Source organism: Bipolaris sorokiniana (genome assembly GCF_000338995.1).
Source record: "Bipolaris sorokiniana ND90Pr unplaced genomic scaffold COCSAscaffold_4, whole genome shotgun sequence".
Lineage (NCBI taxonomy): Eukaryota > Fungi > Ascomycota > Dothideomycetes > Pleosporales > Pleosporaceae > Bipolaris > Bipolaris sorokiniana.
In genome coordinates this window covers 1,603,607-1,621,044 of record NW_006911898.1, presented here as the reverse complement: position 1 = coordinate 1,621,044, position 17,438 = coordinate 1,603,607, and the positions used below count along the sequence as shown (strand labels likewise).

General features: G+C 51.6%; 6 protein-coding genes across 6 annotated transcripts; 3 read left to right on the top strand and 3 right to left on the bottom strand.

The window, feature by feature from the left end:
* Positions 1-451: 451 nt before the first annotated feature.
* On the top strand, positions 452-2,785 carry COCSADRAFT_24722 (uncharacterized protein; the record flags this gene model as incomplete). The annotated part of the gene is made up of 3 exons (XM_007699262.1): positions 452-517; positions 574-934; positions 987-2,785. 3 exons carry the CDS (start codon positions 452-454, stop codon positions 2,783-2,785), a joined length of 2,226 nt encoding a protein of 741 aa, XP_007697452.1.
* A 322-nt stretch (positions 2,786-3,107) lies between these two features.
* Positions 3,108-4,460, bottom strand: COCSADRAFT_113278 (uncharacterized protein). Its single transcript, XM_007699880.1, has 2 exons — positions 4,044-4,460; positions 3,108-3,986 (listed from the first exon to the last, which is right to left on the bottom strand). The coding sequence occupies exons 1-2, from the start codon at positions 4,392-4,394 to the stop codon at positions 3,345-3,347; spliced, it is 993 nt and encodes a 330-aa protein (XP_007698070.1). The 5' UTR covers positions 4,395-4,460; the 3' UTR covers positions 3,108-3,344.
* A 287-nt stretch (positions 4,461-4,747) lies between these two features.
* On the top strand, positions 4,748-7,336 carry COCSADRAFT_113275 (uncharacterized protein). Its single transcript, XM_007699879.1, has 3 exons — positions 4,748-4,883; positions 4,946-5,236; positions 5,284-7,336. Exons 1-3 carry the CDS (start codon positions 4,833-4,835, stop codon positions 7,027-7,029), a joined length of 2,088 nt encoding a protein of 695 aa, XP_007698069.1. The 5' UTR covers positions 4,748-4,832; the 3' UTR covers positions 7,030-7,336.
* Positions 7,337-8,903: 1,567 nt separating this feature from the next.
* Positions 8,904-10,531, top strand: COCSADRAFT_35138 (uncharacterized protein). Its single transcript, XM_007699399.1, has 3 exons — positions 8,904-9,198; positions 9,301-9,915; positions 9,992-10,531. The coding sequence occupies exons 1-3, from the start codon at positions 8,947-8,949 to the stop codon at positions 10,247-10,249; spliced, it is 1,125 nt and encodes a 374-aa protein (XP_007697589.1). The 5' UTR covers positions 8,904-8,946; the 3' UTR covers positions 10,250-10,531.
* A 571-nt stretch (positions 10,532-11,102) lies between these two features.
* Positions 11,103-12,432, bottom strand: COCSADRAFT_24718 (uncharacterized protein; the record flags this gene model as incomplete). The annotated part of the gene is made up of 2 exons (XM_007699261.1): positions 11,103-11,782; positions 11,838-12,432. The coding sequence occupies 2 exons, from the start codon at positions 12,430-12,432 to the stop codon at positions 11,103-11,105; spliced, it is 1,275 nt and encodes a 424-aa protein (XP_007697451.1).
* Positions 12,433-14,432: 2,000 nt separating this feature from the next.
* Positions 14,433-16,932, bottom strand: COCSADRAFT_35135 (uncharacterized protein). The gene is made up of 3 exons (XM_007699398.1): positions 16,801-16,932; positions 16,488-16,751; positions 14,433-16,438 (listed from the first exon to the last, which is right to left on the bottom strand). The coding sequence occupies exons 1-3, from the start codon at positions 16,861-16,863 to the stop codon at positions 14,690-14,692; spliced, it is 2,076 nt and encodes a 691-aa protein (XP_007697588.1). The 5' UTR covers positions 16,864-16,932; the 3' UTR covers positions 14,433-14,689.
* Positions 16,933-17,438: the final 506 nt, after the last annotated feature.

The following is a 17,438-nucleotide window of genomic DNA, read 5'->3' as shown; positions in this document are numbered from 1 at the left end:
GACGCTCAACAAATAATCTTGTCATGATCTTGATCGTGTCGGCACTCGAAGCCTCAATTCTACATGTGCACATATCAAATGCAGCTGAATGCTGTGACAATGTTGCGTCGACTCAGTAGATGCTTTCGAGAGCTGTTCCATGCGACTTCCGAGATGAGTGATGTGCAGCAAGGTACTGATATGCTTATATGTACACGTATATTAACATATACATGCACATGAGACCTAGCATATAGTATGTATGTTGATATGCACTTGCACTCCGCAAGACCAGGAATGGGAGCGGCAGCCTTGGCGCATGTGGAGCCGCGGGATCGACGAACGGCATGACGTCGCTAGCTCACTCTCGTCATCCTGACCTACGCGTTTGATCGAACCTTAAAAGAGCTGTTTACAACCATTCCACCTCAGCTGCATTTCTCCGAGACAAACTCCGTCTGCAATCATCGCCATGGCACTTTCATCGTGCTTCGGGAGACGCAAACGCGACGAGGACCAGCGCCCGCTGTTGCCTCAGGTATGTATACATACGTCTCGTCGATTCAAATTGTACGCGCTAATCTCACATGTCAGTACCGCGATGACACAGCACTGCAGAGAGAGGTGCACCAGAAGCTGCACTCGTATCAGATGATACGTGCACTTTCCATGGGTTTCATGCCATCTAACGAACAGGTCATCATCAACCTCCGGAGCTTGCTATCTGCAGACATCCTGAACCCAGAAAACCCAGATCTGAGCGACTCTGGTCGTCTTCTCGTCAAATTTACCAAGCAATGGCTACACCAATTCATTGACACTCTAAACCACAAGAACAACAAAGACCAAATCCAAGACTTCCTCTGGTACCTTTCCAAGTCCAGGGTATCTGTAGATGTGGAGGATATTGCACGAAGGGCGACCCGGTCAAAAGCAAAGGCCGATGCTACTGCAGGTCAGTAGTGCATGTCCTTTGTTTCTACAAAATGAAGCTAATGTATCAACAGCCTACCAAAGTCTGCAGACCGTCGGATCTTTGCTCCTAACAAATTCCGACTTTCGCATCTTCCTCGCTGATCTAAACACTGTCGGCAGGGAAGTGTTCAGAGACACTGCTTTCACACTGTCAAACGTATCCAAGAAAGCGGCTAAGAAGATCGAGCCTCCACCAAAAGAACAAAAGGCACTCAAGGAACCCGGTGCGGATGAGGCTCTCGCGCACTCCACTGAAGAGATCAATGATCAGCTTGCCGAGGTCGCTCAAATTGTTGGCAATGGGGTTGCCAAGGTTGCTAAGAGGGCAGACGTAAGTTTGGCCGAGAAACTTCAGGGTGAGGAGGGCGAATCGCTCTTGTACCGCCTGAAGAAGACAATCACAAACTTGAGGCAAAAGAGGGATTACAACGACTCCGTTTCGGTGCTCGCAACACTATTGAAGCGGTACGCCATGGCATACTCCCGGAACGTAGAAGATGCTATGGGTGCTCTCGAAGCTGACGTCGAGCCAAACCGAGAAATGGAGAGGGCTGTGAAGAACTTCTGGACCTTCCTAAGCTCCTTTGGCGATAAACAAGAGTGGAACAAGCTCGAGGATGCATTCCACAAGGTTTTGGAACACTCGCGCAAAGATCCCGAATTCGAGGATTTGCTCATCGACATTGGAAACTCGCTGCAGAAACTTCTCACCGACCCCGACTTCTTTGACCACGTCGACGAAAAGTTCCAAGAGCTTCGAAAGAAGGCCAATGGTGTTGGATCGGAATCGTCGCTTCGCCAGGACGTAGACTCGTTTTTCGTACAAGCCCAGAGCACCTTCATGGCTGTCACCCAGGACCAGGACATTGCGAAGATGATCAACACGACGATGAAGATCTGGAACATACTGTCACCCCTACACAGCAACATCAACGGCGAGCTCGTTCAAGATGCAATCAATGTTTTTGTCCCTCTTGCGATCCAGGCTATTCAGTACATCCCCATTCCTCGTCTGGAAGTATCCACACCCGAAATCGATATGCTTCTGGAGAACTTGATTATCGAACCTGGCAAGACCGTGAATCACACATCGTTCCTCCCATTCCGCTTCCGAGTAGAAACCTACAACGATTTCGAACTTCGCAAGGCCCGCTTCCGTGTTGCCTCCAAAGCTACGTCCAAGTTCACCATCAAAATTGACGGTCTTTCGTTTCGTGCAGATGAGATCGGTTTCCTTCTCCGCGCACACTCTGGCCTCCTTCGCCTTGCGGATGAGGGTATTGCTTCGTTCCAACTCGACGAGCGCGGTATCGATATTCATTTAGATGTCGAAGTCGGCAAAGAGAAGTTGGAGCAGATTCTCACGCTCAAGGCCGTCCGTGTTCACATCCACAAGCTTTCGTACACGCTGCGCAAGTCCAAGTTCAGCCTCTTTGGCTGGCTCCTCAAGCCCCTGCTGCGTCCTGTTGTCCGCAAGGTCATGGAGAGGCAGATGGCCAAAGGTATCGCTGATGCCATCCATGCCGCCAACCGTGAGCTCATCTTTGCACGCGAGAGGCTTCGAGCGACGAGGATCTCTGATCCAGATGACCTGAAGACTTTTGTCAAGGCCGTCATTACGCGTCTCACACCGGCCGATGACCCCGACCTTTACACGAGGGTTGGTGTTGACGCACCAAAGAAGGGTGTCTTTGCTGGCAAGTATGCACCAGGCAGCGTTGCCAAGCTGTGGGAGGAAGAGGGTCGTCGTGCACCAGAGCGCATTGATGACTGGGACGAAGGCGGTTGGAGGAACGATGTCTTCGACCTCCATGCCATGGCTCTTTCCTAAACACTTTCTATTTTAGCAGACGACTTATTTGCACTTTCGACAAAATGGCTGTTCTGGTATGGGTCAAGTCTGAAATCATGGTTTCGTGGTATGTTTTTTCTAATCCAAATGGGGGGTTTTTTCAAGCAAGCGGTTTATGGGGTTATGGTTTTCTTTAGGAGATGGGTTTACGGGGTAATGGTTTACGCATCGTCATGATGGTTACGATGATACATACTTATTCTAATCAAAATGCAATCTGGTCATTGTAATAATTGTATCGTTCAGCCCAGGTCTGATCATGTGTAGACACATCAAGATGGCATCAAAGGGCTATTTGTATGGTTTAGCGCGAACAAGTCCTTTTTTTCATATTCTTAGTCTACGGCATAGAGAACCCCAACTATCATACAATGTGTACCATGCTCGAACTGCAAGCTCTGGTGCTTCATCAAATTTTTTAACAATAGCAACAACCATCTACTCGCAAAAAGCGTAAACAAAAGCCCAATCTCCATTTTTTGGGGGGTAATACCCCCAAGATTGTACACAATCTTCAACTGGTCAAGCAGAACGAGACTTAAAACGGAGGCAGCCAAAAGGGGTACGAAGGATTCTTGACACGGAAGACACTCATGAGGAAGCTGTACATGCCGAACAAGACACCGGTCCACAAGAAAACGGCCAGCGACTGAGCGCGCACATCCTGGATCCTGGGGACTTTGACGGCCAGCGAAATAGCAGCAAAAGCAAGGACACCATAAATGGCTGCGACAATCTGCGACTCGAGGCCATACTGGTTGCTGAAGCCGCCTGCAAAGTAATTGATGCCACCTTTGTTGTCACCAACGACGTAGGGCGTCTTGCGGATGTGATTGAACATGTGGCCACTGGTGAAGAGCAGCACGGCAATCAGGCTGACGGCAGCCCAGAGGTTGCGGTTCTGGAGCAGGGGAATGACGTATGGCGAGGCAACGAAAATTGCGGTGATGCCGCCGAGGACGGAGGTGGTTATGGTGATGACCCTGACCCAGTTGATGGGGCGGGCTACGGAGGGTTTGGGGAGGCCATCGGGGACTTGGCGGGCGACCCAGGCGTGGATTTGTTCGGCAGTTTGAGGGCCGCCGGTGAAGTCGAAGCGGACGGGTTGCGAGTCGACTTTTGCGTGGGGGCCGGCGGTGGGGTGGAAGTAGAGGAGGACGGGGGCGGTTTGAAGTTGCATCTACATGTATAGTTAGCTTCTATAGAAGTATAGAATGTGTGTATGGGAGTTCCATACCGATTGAAAGACATTCTTTCCGTCGACAAAATCCAAAGTACCAAAGACAAGTCTGGATTGGCCATCTTTGTCTCCCTTTGTCCAGCTATTACCCAGCAGGTCCCATTCTGGCTGGAAGCTCCTGCAGAGCGCACACCCGAACCTGGGCTCCAATGCCGTGAGTAGCACAGCAACGCCGTAGTCTCTCGGCGATTTTGTCAGTTGAGCGTAGCTGGCATCGTTGAGCTTGAGCGGGCGGCCGGTTGACAGCGATTTGGCGCGGGCGTCATTGAAGCGGTCGCCAGCGGGCTTCTTGGCTGCGAGGGCTACAAAGGGCAGCAGCGAGGCTGTGAGGAGTGTGAACCACCGCATTGTGTCGTCTAGCGGGTGGGGTGGATGGTTGTTGCTGGAAGGCGTTTGTTCGAGTAGACACAATGCTTGGGAACGTGGCCTTGACGGCTGTCGGAGCTTGCGGGCCTGCGTAATGGCGCTAGGGCGGGCAGGGATGTGCGCGACTTGCCGCTGCAGCCCTCCATGGGGACAAACACCCGTTGCCATTGTGAACAAGGCTCCGATTCAGTAGTCATTGGGGACAAGTGAATGTGATAGACATCTTGAAAACACTGTGCTTGTATACCGACTTGTATTTTCATTCATTTTTCCATATTATCCTACTCTTTTATCCAGTCGCGCTACTACGACTCGGTCCGTACTTCTCGGCGCTCTGTTTGTTTACCCAAGTCGCGTCTGCCGCAAACCCCACCACCATCAATCCTACATCCCTTCACATCACCAAGCAGATATTACACCATGGTCGCAACCATAGACGCAGACATCGATAGCAATTATGAGATGAAAGATGTAAGTGCAAGAGAACTGGGCCGTTGCTTCCGACTCTCCCCAACTAATTTCCCCCTTCTCAGCTTCAACATGCGCTGCGAAACGCAAACTTAGAACTCAGCCTTGAAAGGAGTAAGCATTCGGTCGAGATTGTAGCCAAGGACGAAGAAATTCGGAAGCTGCGAGTCGCCCAGTGCCTCCTGCAGGACGAAAACAGCGACCTCCACGAACAACTCGAGGAGGAGCAGGGCCGCGCAGATGAACTTGACAACGCTCTTGACGATGCTCTCGCACAGTTGGATGAGCAACGGGCCGAGGGTGAAGCTGCACAAAACACAATCCGCACCCAGGCGCGGGAGATCGCGAATCTCAAGGTGAGCACGTCAAGCACACCGGCCAAAGCGCCGCTAACAATGACTAGGCCGAACTGAAAGCCATGGAGAACGTAACCTCAGACTCCAACAAGATCCTCTCCGACAAACTCGCCCTGTCTCGTGAAATTTCATCGCTGCGCCCTGAAGTCGAACACCTACGCGCCCAAGTCGAATCAAACACAGGCCTGCTCACCGAGAAGCTAGCCCTGCAACGTCAGCTGACCACACTCCAAGCCGAGCTCGAGAACGAGAAACGCACTGCTGCACGTGCACTGGCGAAGCAAGGAAAGAAAATGGAGCAGGACGAGGAGATGCGTGGCGAGTTGGAAGAGGTGCGCCAAGAACTCGCCACAGAGAAGAAGGAACGGATGAAGGCTGAGGCTGGGCTCGTAAAGGCTGAAAAGGCAATGGAGAAGGTACATGCTGATCTGGAGTCGCAACAAAAGTCAACGGAGCAACTACAGGCCAAGGTCGAGAAGCTATCAAAGAAGGAAGCCAGCAAGGCTAGCAAGCGAGATGAGGCTCATGACGCTGCGATTGAAGAACTGCGCCAGGAGTTGGAGCAAGAGAGGACCGCACGTTTGCGAGCAGAGAAGGCTAGCAAGAGCACTGGAGATCGTGATGCCGAAATTGAACAGCTACGTCAAGAACTAGAGCAGGAGAAGCGCGAGCGTCGAAAGGCCGAGAAGACATCCAAGCAGGGCTCACAATCAACAGACACCCAGGTTGAGACTGTACGGAAAGAACTCGAAGAAGAGAAACGTGAGCGTAAGAAGCAAGAGAAGGAGTTCAGCAAGACACTGGCAGAGCTCCAGGGCCGAAACACTGTCCTTGATGACAAGTTGAGTGCTTTCCGCGAAAAGCTACGGACAACCAAGGAGAAGCTCAAGGAGAAGGAGGCTGAGCTTGAAAGAGCAGAGAGGGCGCAGACGGCACCACCCGCTAAGAGCAAGCCGACAGTTGCCGCCAAAGCTACCGTGAAGAATGCCCGGAAACGTGTGGCTGCTACTGCTGAACCCGAGACGATGCTGGGTACGCCAGGAGACGGCTTCCCTGCGAAGAAGGCGAAGCGCGGCACTTCAGTATCTGCAGTTGGCGACACGTCAACCTTTTCTTTGACACCGTTCCTCAACCGTGCTGGTAATGTAACAGCTGCCAGCCCCATTGTTGAAGAGAACGAAGCAGAAGATGATGAGGCGGAGGAAGAGGCCGTCCAGGAGCAAGCCACTCCTACAGCACCGCCCAAGAAGGCTTCAAAGACTGCTCAGCCCAAGATCAAAGCTCTGGCCCCAGCTGCATCGAACAAGGCCAATGCAAAGCCTCGCAAGAAGAACCCTGCTCCTGCCCTGGAAATGGTCACGGAGGAGGTTTCTGAAATCTCACACAATACATCCAAAGAAGAGTCTGAAAACGCACCCGTGTCTATCCCGCTCAAGGACAATGACGGGCCCTCAAAGAAGAGCAGTGGAGCCCCTAAGATCAAGCCTCGCAAGTCTCTCATGTCGTTCGCCACGTTCGCCGAGGAACCAGCAGCGGAAAAGAAGAAGAAGCGCAAGCTTGGTGCCAGTGCTGGCAAGACACTATTCGATGCCGAGGATGGTGAAGACGCTGCGCCTTTGAAGCCTGTGGGTATCAGCAAAGGTCTTTTTGCGGCACGCGCATTGGGCAAGAGTGTGCTGGGGAAGCAGGGCCAGCAACGACCTATCTCTGGTGGGTTCAATATGATGAGCGAGGAAGCGTTCACGTTTTCGCCGCTCAAGAAGGATCGGAGGGGGGCGAGTATTCTCAAGTAACTTTCCTGGTGTTGGGGTACATGGAATCTATGTTGCAGCCGATATCATTATGCGAAAATTGAATATTGTCATTTCAAGGGCGTTGGTTAGGGTCTCGTTATTCTTGCATGGTTGGAACCGGAGTTTGTTTTCAAGTAGACGTGACAATTGGGCGACGGTCATTGTACGATTATGTGGTGTGGGCCCATAGCTATCCAGTAGTCCCATATATGCTATCTAAAAGTAGTTTCAGGCCAGCCTTTATTGTCTCTTTACTTTCCAGATTAATCGCAGTTGACCACTTTCTTGATACTGCCAATCAAACAGCCCATGTGCCTTTTACATCTTTCCACGCCGCAAACAAGCGCAGTCAACCTAAAACCCTCGCGTTAATTCCTCCACAGGGCGCTTAAACGAAAATCTTGATGCGCCCGTGTCGCGGCGCGTCAAAAGCCATAGAATACGAGATTTTAATCCAATACCGTGGCTACGGCACAGCGTGCGGCGTAGTTAACAGTGAAGACCCATGCCTTGTATGTATACGGTTAGGAAATAGGCGTGTGCGCGGTAAGTCAGGCCAACATCAGCCAGCGGTCTTGGGTTAACCCTAAATAAAGGGTTGTCTTTTCTAGAATACGGCAAAGGGGGGGGGCTAGGATGGAAGACATGTGGAAGATTGAAAGCGAGAAGGAGGCCTAATCAAGGCTATGTTACGATCGCAAAGCCTGAAAGATTGAGGCACTAAGTACCCTTTTTCTTTCTTTCTCACCGGTAAATCACTTCAGGGCCAGATGGGGCGCAGTTGCGCGCTGCTGGCCAGTGTGACGCCGAAAACGTTTGGCGAGTGGGCGTTCGCCGGACCCGAGTACTCAGAGCCGGGTATGCGAGATATACGAAGGTTTAATCGGGTAGAAAGAAAATTGAGGGCTTAGGGGATGGGTGTACTCTAGTATGCCGCATGATCATTGTCATGCAGCGTAGACGCCATGCAGACGCATGTATGCGATATCAACTGCGCGCATAACGGGGAAAAGTACAAATGCAAAAGGGATGGGTTGTTAGTGAAGAGAACTGTGCCGTAGCAGAAGCCTCCACCAACGCTTTGGTAATACTACTACGCCTCAGCATTGTTGTAGATGTGTGGCGATGCGCGCTTAGGAATTTCCAGGGAAACGGAGACAAAAGGCCGCGAGGGGGGCATTTGGGTCTGAAGGGACAAGGGTCTTGTTCTCTCTTCGCCACATGGACGCCCCACTGGCAGGACAGGGCTGCATGTGTACCCCAGCCACGCGCCAATACATATCTGTACTCGGCGCCGAGGTAGAGAGGGTAGAAGGCTGCAATTAAGTGATACGTGACCCCGACACTTTCAAGTTGCTGACGTCGAGGATATTGGAGGGCGTGTGGCGGGTTTTGTGGTGGTCGGTTGGAGTGTGCCGAGTGTGCCTTGGCAGTCCTATTCTGCACGTCATGAGTGGATGGGTGTGGGTAGGCTTGGAGGCACCGAGTTAGCCGTGGTGTCTGTGTGTAGGAGGCCTTGGAGGCGAGTAGGAATTTTGTCTTTAGGTAAGGGTTGGAAATGTCGCAGAGGAGTATGGACAATGGTGATGGAGAAGGAAGTGGGATGCGGGGTTGCTATTTGAGGTCGACCAGAATTGAAGATGGTAGTGTTCAAGATGGAGTTGACCCAGTAAACGAACTCGCATATGTCAAAGATTACCACATGACAACTTGAGTCACCAATAAACTGTATGCCTCCATTTGCATCTACCACGTCCCGTGGAAGAGAGTGTGTATGTAGCACAGCCCCAAGAAGGCGGCCCAGCTAGCGCACATCCTCAGGCTAAGCTAGCTTCCCCGCTTTCTCAAAGTGTGAATACAGCTGCTCAGTTGACCGCGCATATAAACCAACCATATCCTGCATGCCACGTTGAAGAAATGTCCTCTCATACTGCAGACTCCATCTCCTCGACAAAACCCATTCTATCGAGCAACTGGAAGAATCCAGCAAAGATGAACGACCCAAATGGAAAGGCTCCCATGCCAGGTGCAAGCAACGGAACATCAAGTGTCAACGAGCCCATTATTAAGGTTCAGCCCCCGCGACGAGAAGATCTTCAGCCCAGCTATGCCCGTGTTATCCAGCCTGATGATGCGGATGCGGATACAAACGGATGGTATGGCGGCATGGTAAGTTTTTTTCTTCCTCTCTCCTCCACTACACCAGCGTAGTCCTTTACATACTACTGTACATATTAAATCACGTGACTAACATTCACCCCCCTCAACCAGATCAACACCCTCGGCACCTTAATCGGCACCTGCGGCGCAATCCCCTGCTGCGTCGTGTGCCCCAATCCCTACAAACCCGTCAACCAAGGCAATGTCGGGCTCGTCACAAAATTCGGACGCTTCGCCCGCGCCGTCGACCCGGGTCTCGTCTACGTGAACCCGCTGTCCGAGCACCTCGTGCAAGTCGACATCAAGATCCAGATTGTCGAGGTCCCAAAACAAGTCTGCATGACCAAAGACAATGTTTCGCTGCAGCTTACGTCGGTGATTTACTATCGTATCACCTCGCCGCATAAGGCGGCGTTCAGTATTAGTAATATTCGCCAGGCGCTTGTGGAGCGTACGCAGACGACGCTGAGGCATGTGGTGGGTGCGCGGGTGCTGCAGGATGTGATTGAGCGGCGCGAGGAGATTGCGCAGTCGATCCGCGAGATTATCGAAGAGACGGCGCTGGGCTGGGGTGTCGAAGTCGAGTCGATGCTTGTCAAGGATATTATCTTTAGTCAGGATTTGCAGGATTCGTTGTCCATGGCCGCACAGAGTAAGAGGACGGGTGAGGCCAAGGTTATTGCTGCGAGGGCGGAGGTTGAGGCGGCGAAGTTGATGAGGCAGGCGGTATGTTTTGTTCTCCCTCCCCTTTTTTATATACATTTTTTACTATAAGGGGAAGCAGTTGCTAACGCTGACATAGGCTGACATCCTTTCTTCCGCCCCTGCTATGCAAATCCGCTACCTCGAGGCTATGCAATCCATGGCCAAGTCTGCAAACTCCAAGGTCATCTTCCTCCCAGCTCAGAACCAAACGGTGCAGAATGCACTTGCACAGGCTGAAGCCGCGGGCCAGGGTCCTAGTGCCCATGGGTTCCAATCTTCTGCGGCTCAGGAGTACGGAAGTAATGACCAGGGGTTCCAGAGCGCTATTAATGCTCATGTGGTGGAGAACATGTAGAACGGTACCATGGTTATGACTTTCTTCTTTTTGGATTCCTGGTTTACTGGCAGGTCTTGTTGATACCCTACTCCCCCCCCCTCGCCTTCTATAATCCCACTCGCTTGTAATGTATGGTAGAAGTAGTTTTCTTTGGCTAGGAATTATACGTAGAATGGTAATGATATGATATGATAACATACCAGGTTAAGACATTGAACTACTTTTTCTCTTTTTTATTTTCAAGCGTATCCAGAGTCCTGATATAGCATAGAGACAAATCTCCACTCACTCAGCACCAAACCCAGTCATACCATTAAGTTTGAACATTTTTATTGATCCGCTTCGTTAGACGTCATCTATCTGCAAAAAAATGACAGTCAACATGTACAACCTCCTCATAGGCCTGATTGGGCTTTTTGTGCAAGTCCTTTGCCTCTCCATTTATCCTTCCCCATTCCCATCTTGATACATACATACCCCCCCCCTCCCTCGTCCTCCTTCCCCATAAACAATCAATCAAGAAAAAAAAAAGAACCCAAAAACGCTCCAAAATGCAACATATTCCGCAAAATTTAACACAACCAAATGTGCCAGAAAAAATGGGGAGTAAAAAATACGATAAAAGAAGCCATCCGTTTTGTCTTTCTCTTCCTCGTTAAAAAAAAATTCCCCGCGACATGATTTGCAAAGAAGTGATGCTAGAAGATTCGCTGTGATGCGAAAAGCAGAAGACAGAAGATGAGAATAAATATAAACAAAGGAAGAAATATACGGCATAAAGAATCAAGGCGCTGGATGAGCTGTTGGGTGATGGACTAAAGTCGGAAAAAGGATATGCGATAAAGTTTTCTTTAAGAATAATAGAACGAAACTATGAAGGAAGCACAGACTTGTCAGTCGTGGCTCCATTTGCTAGTATCGGCCGGGTTTCTTTTGGTTGTGATTCGCCATAGGCCCATTTTGTGGCTGCGTTGGTAAGGTTTGCGCAGATTGGATCGACGTACTTGACCCATAGCGAGGCACAGCGATATAGTATGTAGTAGAAGACGGCAATGGCAATGAGGATATGAGGAATAGATCCGCGCTGGAGATCCTGCATTTCTCCCTTTTCGTTCTTTGGTGGGTTCATGGCTGAGGGCAGGTAGATCATCCAGGTCAAGACAGTCTTGATGAGCGTGTTGTGGATCAGGTAGACAGGGAAGCTGACACGACCTAGGAAGTTGAAGACAGGCGAGGTGAGCACTTTGCGTGCGTTTTTCGAAAAGAAGATGCCCATGAGGATAGTGGCGGCTCCCAGGTGATCCCAGTAACGTCGGATATCTGTCTTTTCGGCCGTGAGGGTGTGCATGATTGTGGCCATTGTTTCAGACCAGTGTGCGTTTTGGAAAGAGTCTTGGGGAAACCCGGCCATGAACATGCCGAAGACAATCAGCATCGTAGGAATGGGCGCGGGTAGAACCGAAGTAGCCGAGTCTTTGAAGTGGTTGTGTAGCTCGGCAACGAACATGCCCGTAACAATATTCAGGCCCTTGATGGAGCCGACCGTGAGTTCTGTTGCAGTCAGCAATTGGCCTGGCGTCGGCGCTCGTCAGGAATCCAAGCTTACCTTTTCCTACTTGCCAGTAGTAGGCATACAAGACTGCGTAAATGAGAAAACGCGCCTTGGGCCTGACAAGGACTGTGGCGAACATGGTCGTGTATACAAGGAATGCGCCCTCGAGAAAGAGATGCAGCGTCCATTGTGTTCCGTCATATTCGTCCCAGCCGACTACCCAAGTCTCCGTCTGAGCCTTGAAGAGAGACTTGAGCGCCATCCACAGCGAGGGTTCCTGGCGATGCCAGCCCTGTCGTATCCATTGGGCGTCGACGTGCTTGGTCATGTGGTATGCGTTTGTCTGGGCCAGGAACCAGCTGATTATGGTAGCGATCATGGTAGGCAGGATCAATCGTCCGGAGCGGGCCAAGGCACTACGGGCGATACCGTGGAACGCTGCCTCGTGGTTGCCGGCGCGCGACTTTGAGATGGCACCAATCGAGTTGACATAGCCGGTGACGAGGAAGAAGATGGCGACGGCGCTGCGACCGCCGACAGCGAGGCGGAAAAAGGGTAATTGGAACAGGTGGGGAGCGGTTTTTGCGTCGGCGGCTGGCTGGTGGAGCCAGGGTACAAAGGCGGTGCAGAGATGACCGCATACAACCATGAAGGATGCTACACCTCGGAGGCCCTATAGGACGCAATGTTAGTCGGGGTAGGATAAAAAAAAGGCTATCCGGGGCGGGTGTAACTTGCATCTATCCAGTTGGCGTCGCGAGGAGGCATTGTGTGTGTGTGTGTGTGTGTGTGTGTGTGTGTGTGTGTGGTTACGCAAGCAGCGATCAAGGGTATATGAAAGAGAGAGAGAGAGAGAGAGAGCGTGCGTATGTGTATGTGGTTGCGTATGTGTGCGTGGGCGCGCGTGGAGATGCGATGCTGTGTAACGAATGCAGGGTTCAGGAACAATAGGACAGAGTCAGGCGCATTGCCGATGCAGTGCGAGGTTTCCGGGGTAAGAAGAGGGCGGTATCCCCACTCGAGTCCAAGTGCGGGTGGATGTGTATGCAAGTATGTAGTATGCAGCCAAAAAAAGAGGAAGCGAGAAGAAGCAAGGAAAAAAGGAACCAAGGGAGACTGTATAAGAATGAAGCGGGAGGAGAGGGAAGAATGGCGGGCAGATAGAAGAGGGATTGGGGCGGGGAAGGGGGTGGATAAGAAAAGAGAAGGAAAAGGCAGAGAAGAGAAGAGGGTGGTAGTGGTGGTGGTGTGGTAGTGGTTAGCGGGATGGAATGGAGCCAACGAGTCGCTTTTGGCGCAGCAGACGACCCTGGGCCTGAAGCAAGGCGGGAGGGGGAAGGTGGGAAAGTGGGCAAGTGGCTACATGCACATGTCGTGCCAGGAACAGGAACGCGTGCGCTGCGCCAGATAGACGTGCCTCACTGGGCAATGCGTGCGCTGTGAGCCGCCTGCCAAGCAGGAGCCTCGGGAAGGCGGCTGCTAAGCTCTCATGCCCATGCCACTCCCAAGCAATGCAAGGACATGACGGCGGGCCCCGTCGATGCTTGTCCATGTACATCCAAAGTATGCGTTACATATCTGTATACATGGCCGATACTACTACCGAGTGCGTGCTGAAATCTTGCATTCATACGCATCTACTTATTGACATATTTACATACAAGGCACCTCCTTCACCACCTCCTCTAGTCCAATACCACGACTCGCCCTCCGCCCTCCGCCCACACACTACTCCATCTCTGCGCCCAAAAATAACAGGCACGTGGCTAGTCATCATCACTCATCAAACTACTCTAGTCTCTCTCCCTCCAAACACAAGGAAGAGAGAGAAAAATGCCGTCCCTCTGAACGAACGCAATCCCCGTGTCCCCTTGACGCCACCATGCTAGGCGAAATGCAGTGCCACTACGCCACTAAGACACGCCCGAGCAGAATAACGCTCACCTTCTTGGCGCGCTGACGCGGACCTCCGCTTTACCCGATACCAAAAAGACCCCCTGAAGTCAGGGGCTGCCGTCTGCCGTCTGCCGTGTGTGAAACCCCCCTCAATTGCCCACAAAACCTCCCCCGCTACAATGTTATTGATCGTATGCCGTTTCAACTTCGTCGGGCAATCCCATGTCGCCATCTTGATCGTCGCCTGCCCTGTTTAGCTTGCTTAGCTGCTTTGGGTCCCAAAAACTACAGGGTCTCGCCGTTGCTGCTAACTTATGTATATAAGTCGTGTTGTTACCAAGTTTGAGGAGAATACGAGATGGCGACGAGACGAGTCGAGACGAGACGAAAAGAGAAAGTATATTACCTTCCGTCTCCAGCCGCTCACTCCATGCGCCTCTTGTTATCCATGGGACAGCACGCCTAATAGCTGCGATCCGTTATCGGTGAATATAGTCTGTAATTTCTTTCTTATTGCCGCACAAATATGAATAGTAGAAAATAAAAGGGGGCGGGAATGGGGGACAAGCGAAGATCATGATCATTTGGCTAAATTACCAAACATACTAGTTATTCTAACTATCATCACACCCACCTCGCTCCCTCGGTTTTCCCCACATTTTGTCAAAACCCCAACATTTAACATCCTTCAACTCTGCATCTTGCACATTTCACAACAACACAATGAGTGTCGAGAAGAACAACCAAAAAAACATACAATTCGTATCGAATAAATTGCAAAGGCCTAATATATAATCCATCATAACCCATACACGACACCATACACAAGCTAGAAAGGAACCCTTAGCTGCAAAACGCCCTCTACGCGACTTGTCCTCTCTCTCTCTCTCTCTCTCTCTCCACTCTGCCTTCCCTCTCTGGTATGAAACGTAGCAATAATAGTACAACCCAAGCATCCACTCTCCTCAACTAGCAGCACTGTGGACACCCGTCTACCTCCAGAACGCATCCTACGCATTCTCGCCTTCGCCGTTGTCATTGTGCATCTCCGTCCCATGGAATGCATCGCCAAATGCACTGTCATCAACTAGATCCAGCCCAAGATTGTCGTCATGTCCGTAGTCCGCCAGAGCATCCCCCGCACTATCTAGGTTGTCGAAGCTTCCAAAATCCGCTCCGTCAAACATGCTGCCTGCATCCGCTTCCAGGTTGGTTGCTGCAATTCCACTACCCCCACTACCACCTGCTGCACCACTGTTACCCCCATTGTTGCTTGCTTGGTTGTTGTTGTTGTTGTTGTTGTTGTTGTTGTTCATGTTGGATTGCTCAGCATTGCCACTTGCTTGTTGTCCATTTTCTGCTTGATCATTCACCATCACCCACTCATCGCCCTTGTCCCCGGCGCCCGCCATGCCAGACATCTCCACGTCCAAGTCAAGTAGGTCCGCCCCCACATCCAGGCTGCTGTCTTGTTGATCAAACGTTGCCGCCTGGTTCATGTTGCTGTGCGGTGCGTTGGGTGTCCCGTTCGCCGATTGCGACTGGCTCGGAGGCTGCGATAGTCGAGGCAGTGAAATGTTCCCGATAGGCGTTCCAGATATCGACCCGGATCCATACTGATCAAGGAGCCCTGCTGCAGAATCTTCATCCATCGCTCCGTCGTTGTTGGCTCCCGCTGATGTTCCGTTTGCGCTCTGCTCACCACCATCCCCATTCACCTGCGGCTTGGGAGGCGACGGTTGCTGCACCTCCATGAACCCGCCCTTGTCTACGCACACAACAGCCTTCTTCGCCTCAAATGTGACTCCCAGCGACTTTTGTAGATCCTCTACAACTTCCTCCACTGGGTTCGCACCCTCACCCTCATTCTCAGCAGAGCGTGATAACTCTCGTAATCGTCGCTCTGCCTTGATGTATGTCCGCGTGCGCTTCAATTGGGCAATCTTCTTTGCATGGTTGGCCTTCATCTTGTCAATCTCGGCTTGCTCATTGGTGGTGTATTCTGTCACACGCTTCTCAAAGTCCTTGAGCTGCTCCGCGTCCAGCTTGTAGTAGTTCTTGATCTTGTAGTTTTCTTTCCCCGTCTCTACGTTCTCCGCCCCTGGAGCATCCAGAATGCCGGCAGTGAGTGGAGCCAATTCTCCCATAAGACCCAGTCCAAGATCAATCGGCGCAATCTTTCCAATCGCATACGGTGACGAGAAAATCTCCTCCATCCATTCGTGATGTTGCTTGTATCGCGACAAGCTGATTTCGCGTGGCGTTAAAAAGTCAAACGCATCTTGTGTAGCATTCTCCTCTTCGTCGAGTGTGTTATCCGGTATGATTGCGCCCGGCGCCGGCTGGCGAGGCGGGGGCTGTGTCGGCAAGCGCTGGCGTTTGGCCGGAGGCGGATGCGCAGCATACGGTCGGCCTGGCTGCATCGGGTTGTAGTAGGGCTGCGGGCCCCTCATGGCTTGTTGTCCAAACTCGACCTTGGGCCAGTTGGCCTGATCAACCAACATAAACTCCTTGCGCATCAATGGTCCTGCTTGCTGTAACTGAGCGCGCGTCTGTAGCTGGGCCTGCACATCGCGCGGTATAGGGATCTGAGAGGCCGGAATTCTGTTTTGCGGGTCTGCGGGCTTATAGTGGACTAGCCAGAGGTTAGGATCAATCGTACCAGGTCCAGCAGCTATCCTGTAGCGGTGGCGCGCGTGCATCGCATATGGCTCATGTGGGTAGTGGTAGCCGCTGTTGTGTACAAAAACCTGAAGGGTCTAGACGGCATTAGATGTTGCAATATCAGTACACCTCGGACACACATACATAGCCGCGCACATTCATGTCGTATGCGCTCTCGGCATCGGCCCAGACCATTCCGTCTGACGCAAACATGTTTCCCATGCGCGGGGGCTGCCAGGTGAGGATAACGGTTCCATCTGGCGGAGGGGCTGCTAGAAACGTCCACGCAACGGGCGAGGTGTCGCGCACAATCTGCGGGCCTTTGATGAGATACTCGAGGGCCTGAGCGGCTTGCAAGCCAGGCAAGGTCGGGAAGCGGTACGACGATATCAGATGAACATGGGCAAGCTGTCCTGTTAGTTGGGCAAGACGGTCGCGGAGCTTTGGCAAGACATACCAGGTGATTTGGAACCTGCGCACTCGGGTCAGGGGCATGGTAGGCCTGATTCATGCCGTACATGATGACTGGGGTAAGGCGACAGCAGTGCCGCGTCGATCAATTCGAGTTGGGGTGTTGATGCAGCGGGCGCGAAAGCTGGGGTTGATGTCTGGAATCTTTGGCGCGTTGGACCACAGCGCGACTGCCAAGGGCCTTGCCAAAAACAGTTAGCGTGGTTACCGCTGTCAAGATCATATCACGGTCACTGAACCCAGCTAAGTATAGTTAATGCGACTTCTTGAAAAAGATCAAACACCAGTTTTTTGGTCATTCGGAGAGTCATGGTTGATACCGAAACTGCCAGCAAAACATCCTAGGTCTGCATGCCATTAATCCTCTTAACTTGGGTACTATAAGATCGTCACTTTATCCAAATCGTGTTTCACAGACGACCATGGCAGAATGGCGTATTGGCAGCGAGCATTCATCTAGAGAACTGAAAGCTCATGACCACGAGCGTTACGCAGCGCCTCATAATTAAATTGTTAATTTGGGATGGACTCAAAGAGGCTTCCTATCGGACACTCTCGATAGGCGGACATTGTGGGAGTGTTATTGTGGTATAAGGAAATGAAAGGAAGTGGATACAGACGCAA

Coding starts and splice junctions, on each gene's coding strand:
- COCSADRAFT_113278 (XM_007699880.1), bottom strand. CDS start 4,394: ATGCGGTGGTTCACACTCCTCACAGCCTCGCTGCTGCCCTTTGTAGCC. Junction 3,987..4,043: donor GAAAGAATGTCTTTCAATCG/GTATGGAACTCC, acceptor CTATACATGTAG/ATGCAACTTCAAACCGCCCC.
- COCSADRAFT_35135 (XM_007699398.1), bottom strand. CDS start 16,863: ATGTACGGCATGAATCAGGCCTACCATGCCCCTGACCCGAGTGCGCAG. Junction 16,752..16,800: donor CGCAGGTTCCAAATCACCTG/GTATGTCTTGCC, acceptor CTAACAGGACAG/CTTGCCCATGTTCATCTGAT. Junction 16,439..16,487: donor ACATGAATGTGCGCGGCTAT/GTATGTGTGTCC, acceptor AATGCCGTCTAG/ACCCTTCAGGTTTTTGTACA.
- COCSADRAFT_35138 (XM_007699399.1), top strand. CDS start 8,947: ATGTCCTCTCATACTGCAGACTCCATCTCCTCGACAAAACCCATTCTA. Junction 9,199..9,300: donor ACGGATGGTATGGCGGCATG/GTAAGTTTTTTT, acceptor CCCCTCAACCAG/ATCAACACCCTCGGCACCTT. Junction 9,916..9,991: donor CGAAGTTGATGAGGCAGGCG/GTATGTTTTGTT, acceptor ACGCTGACATAG/GCTGACATCCTTTCTTCCGC.
- COCSADRAFT_113275 (XM_007699879.1), top strand. CDS start 4,833: ATGGTCGCAACCATAGACGCAGACATCGATAGCAATTATGAGATGAAA. Junction 4,884..4,945: donor GCAATTATGAGATGAAAGAT/GTAAGTGCAAGA, acceptor CCCCCTTCTCAG/CTTCAACATGCGCTGCGAAA. Junction 5,237..5,283: donor GGGAGATCGCGAATCTCAAG/GTGAGCACGTCA, acceptor AACAATGACTAG/GCCGAACTGAAAGCCATGGA.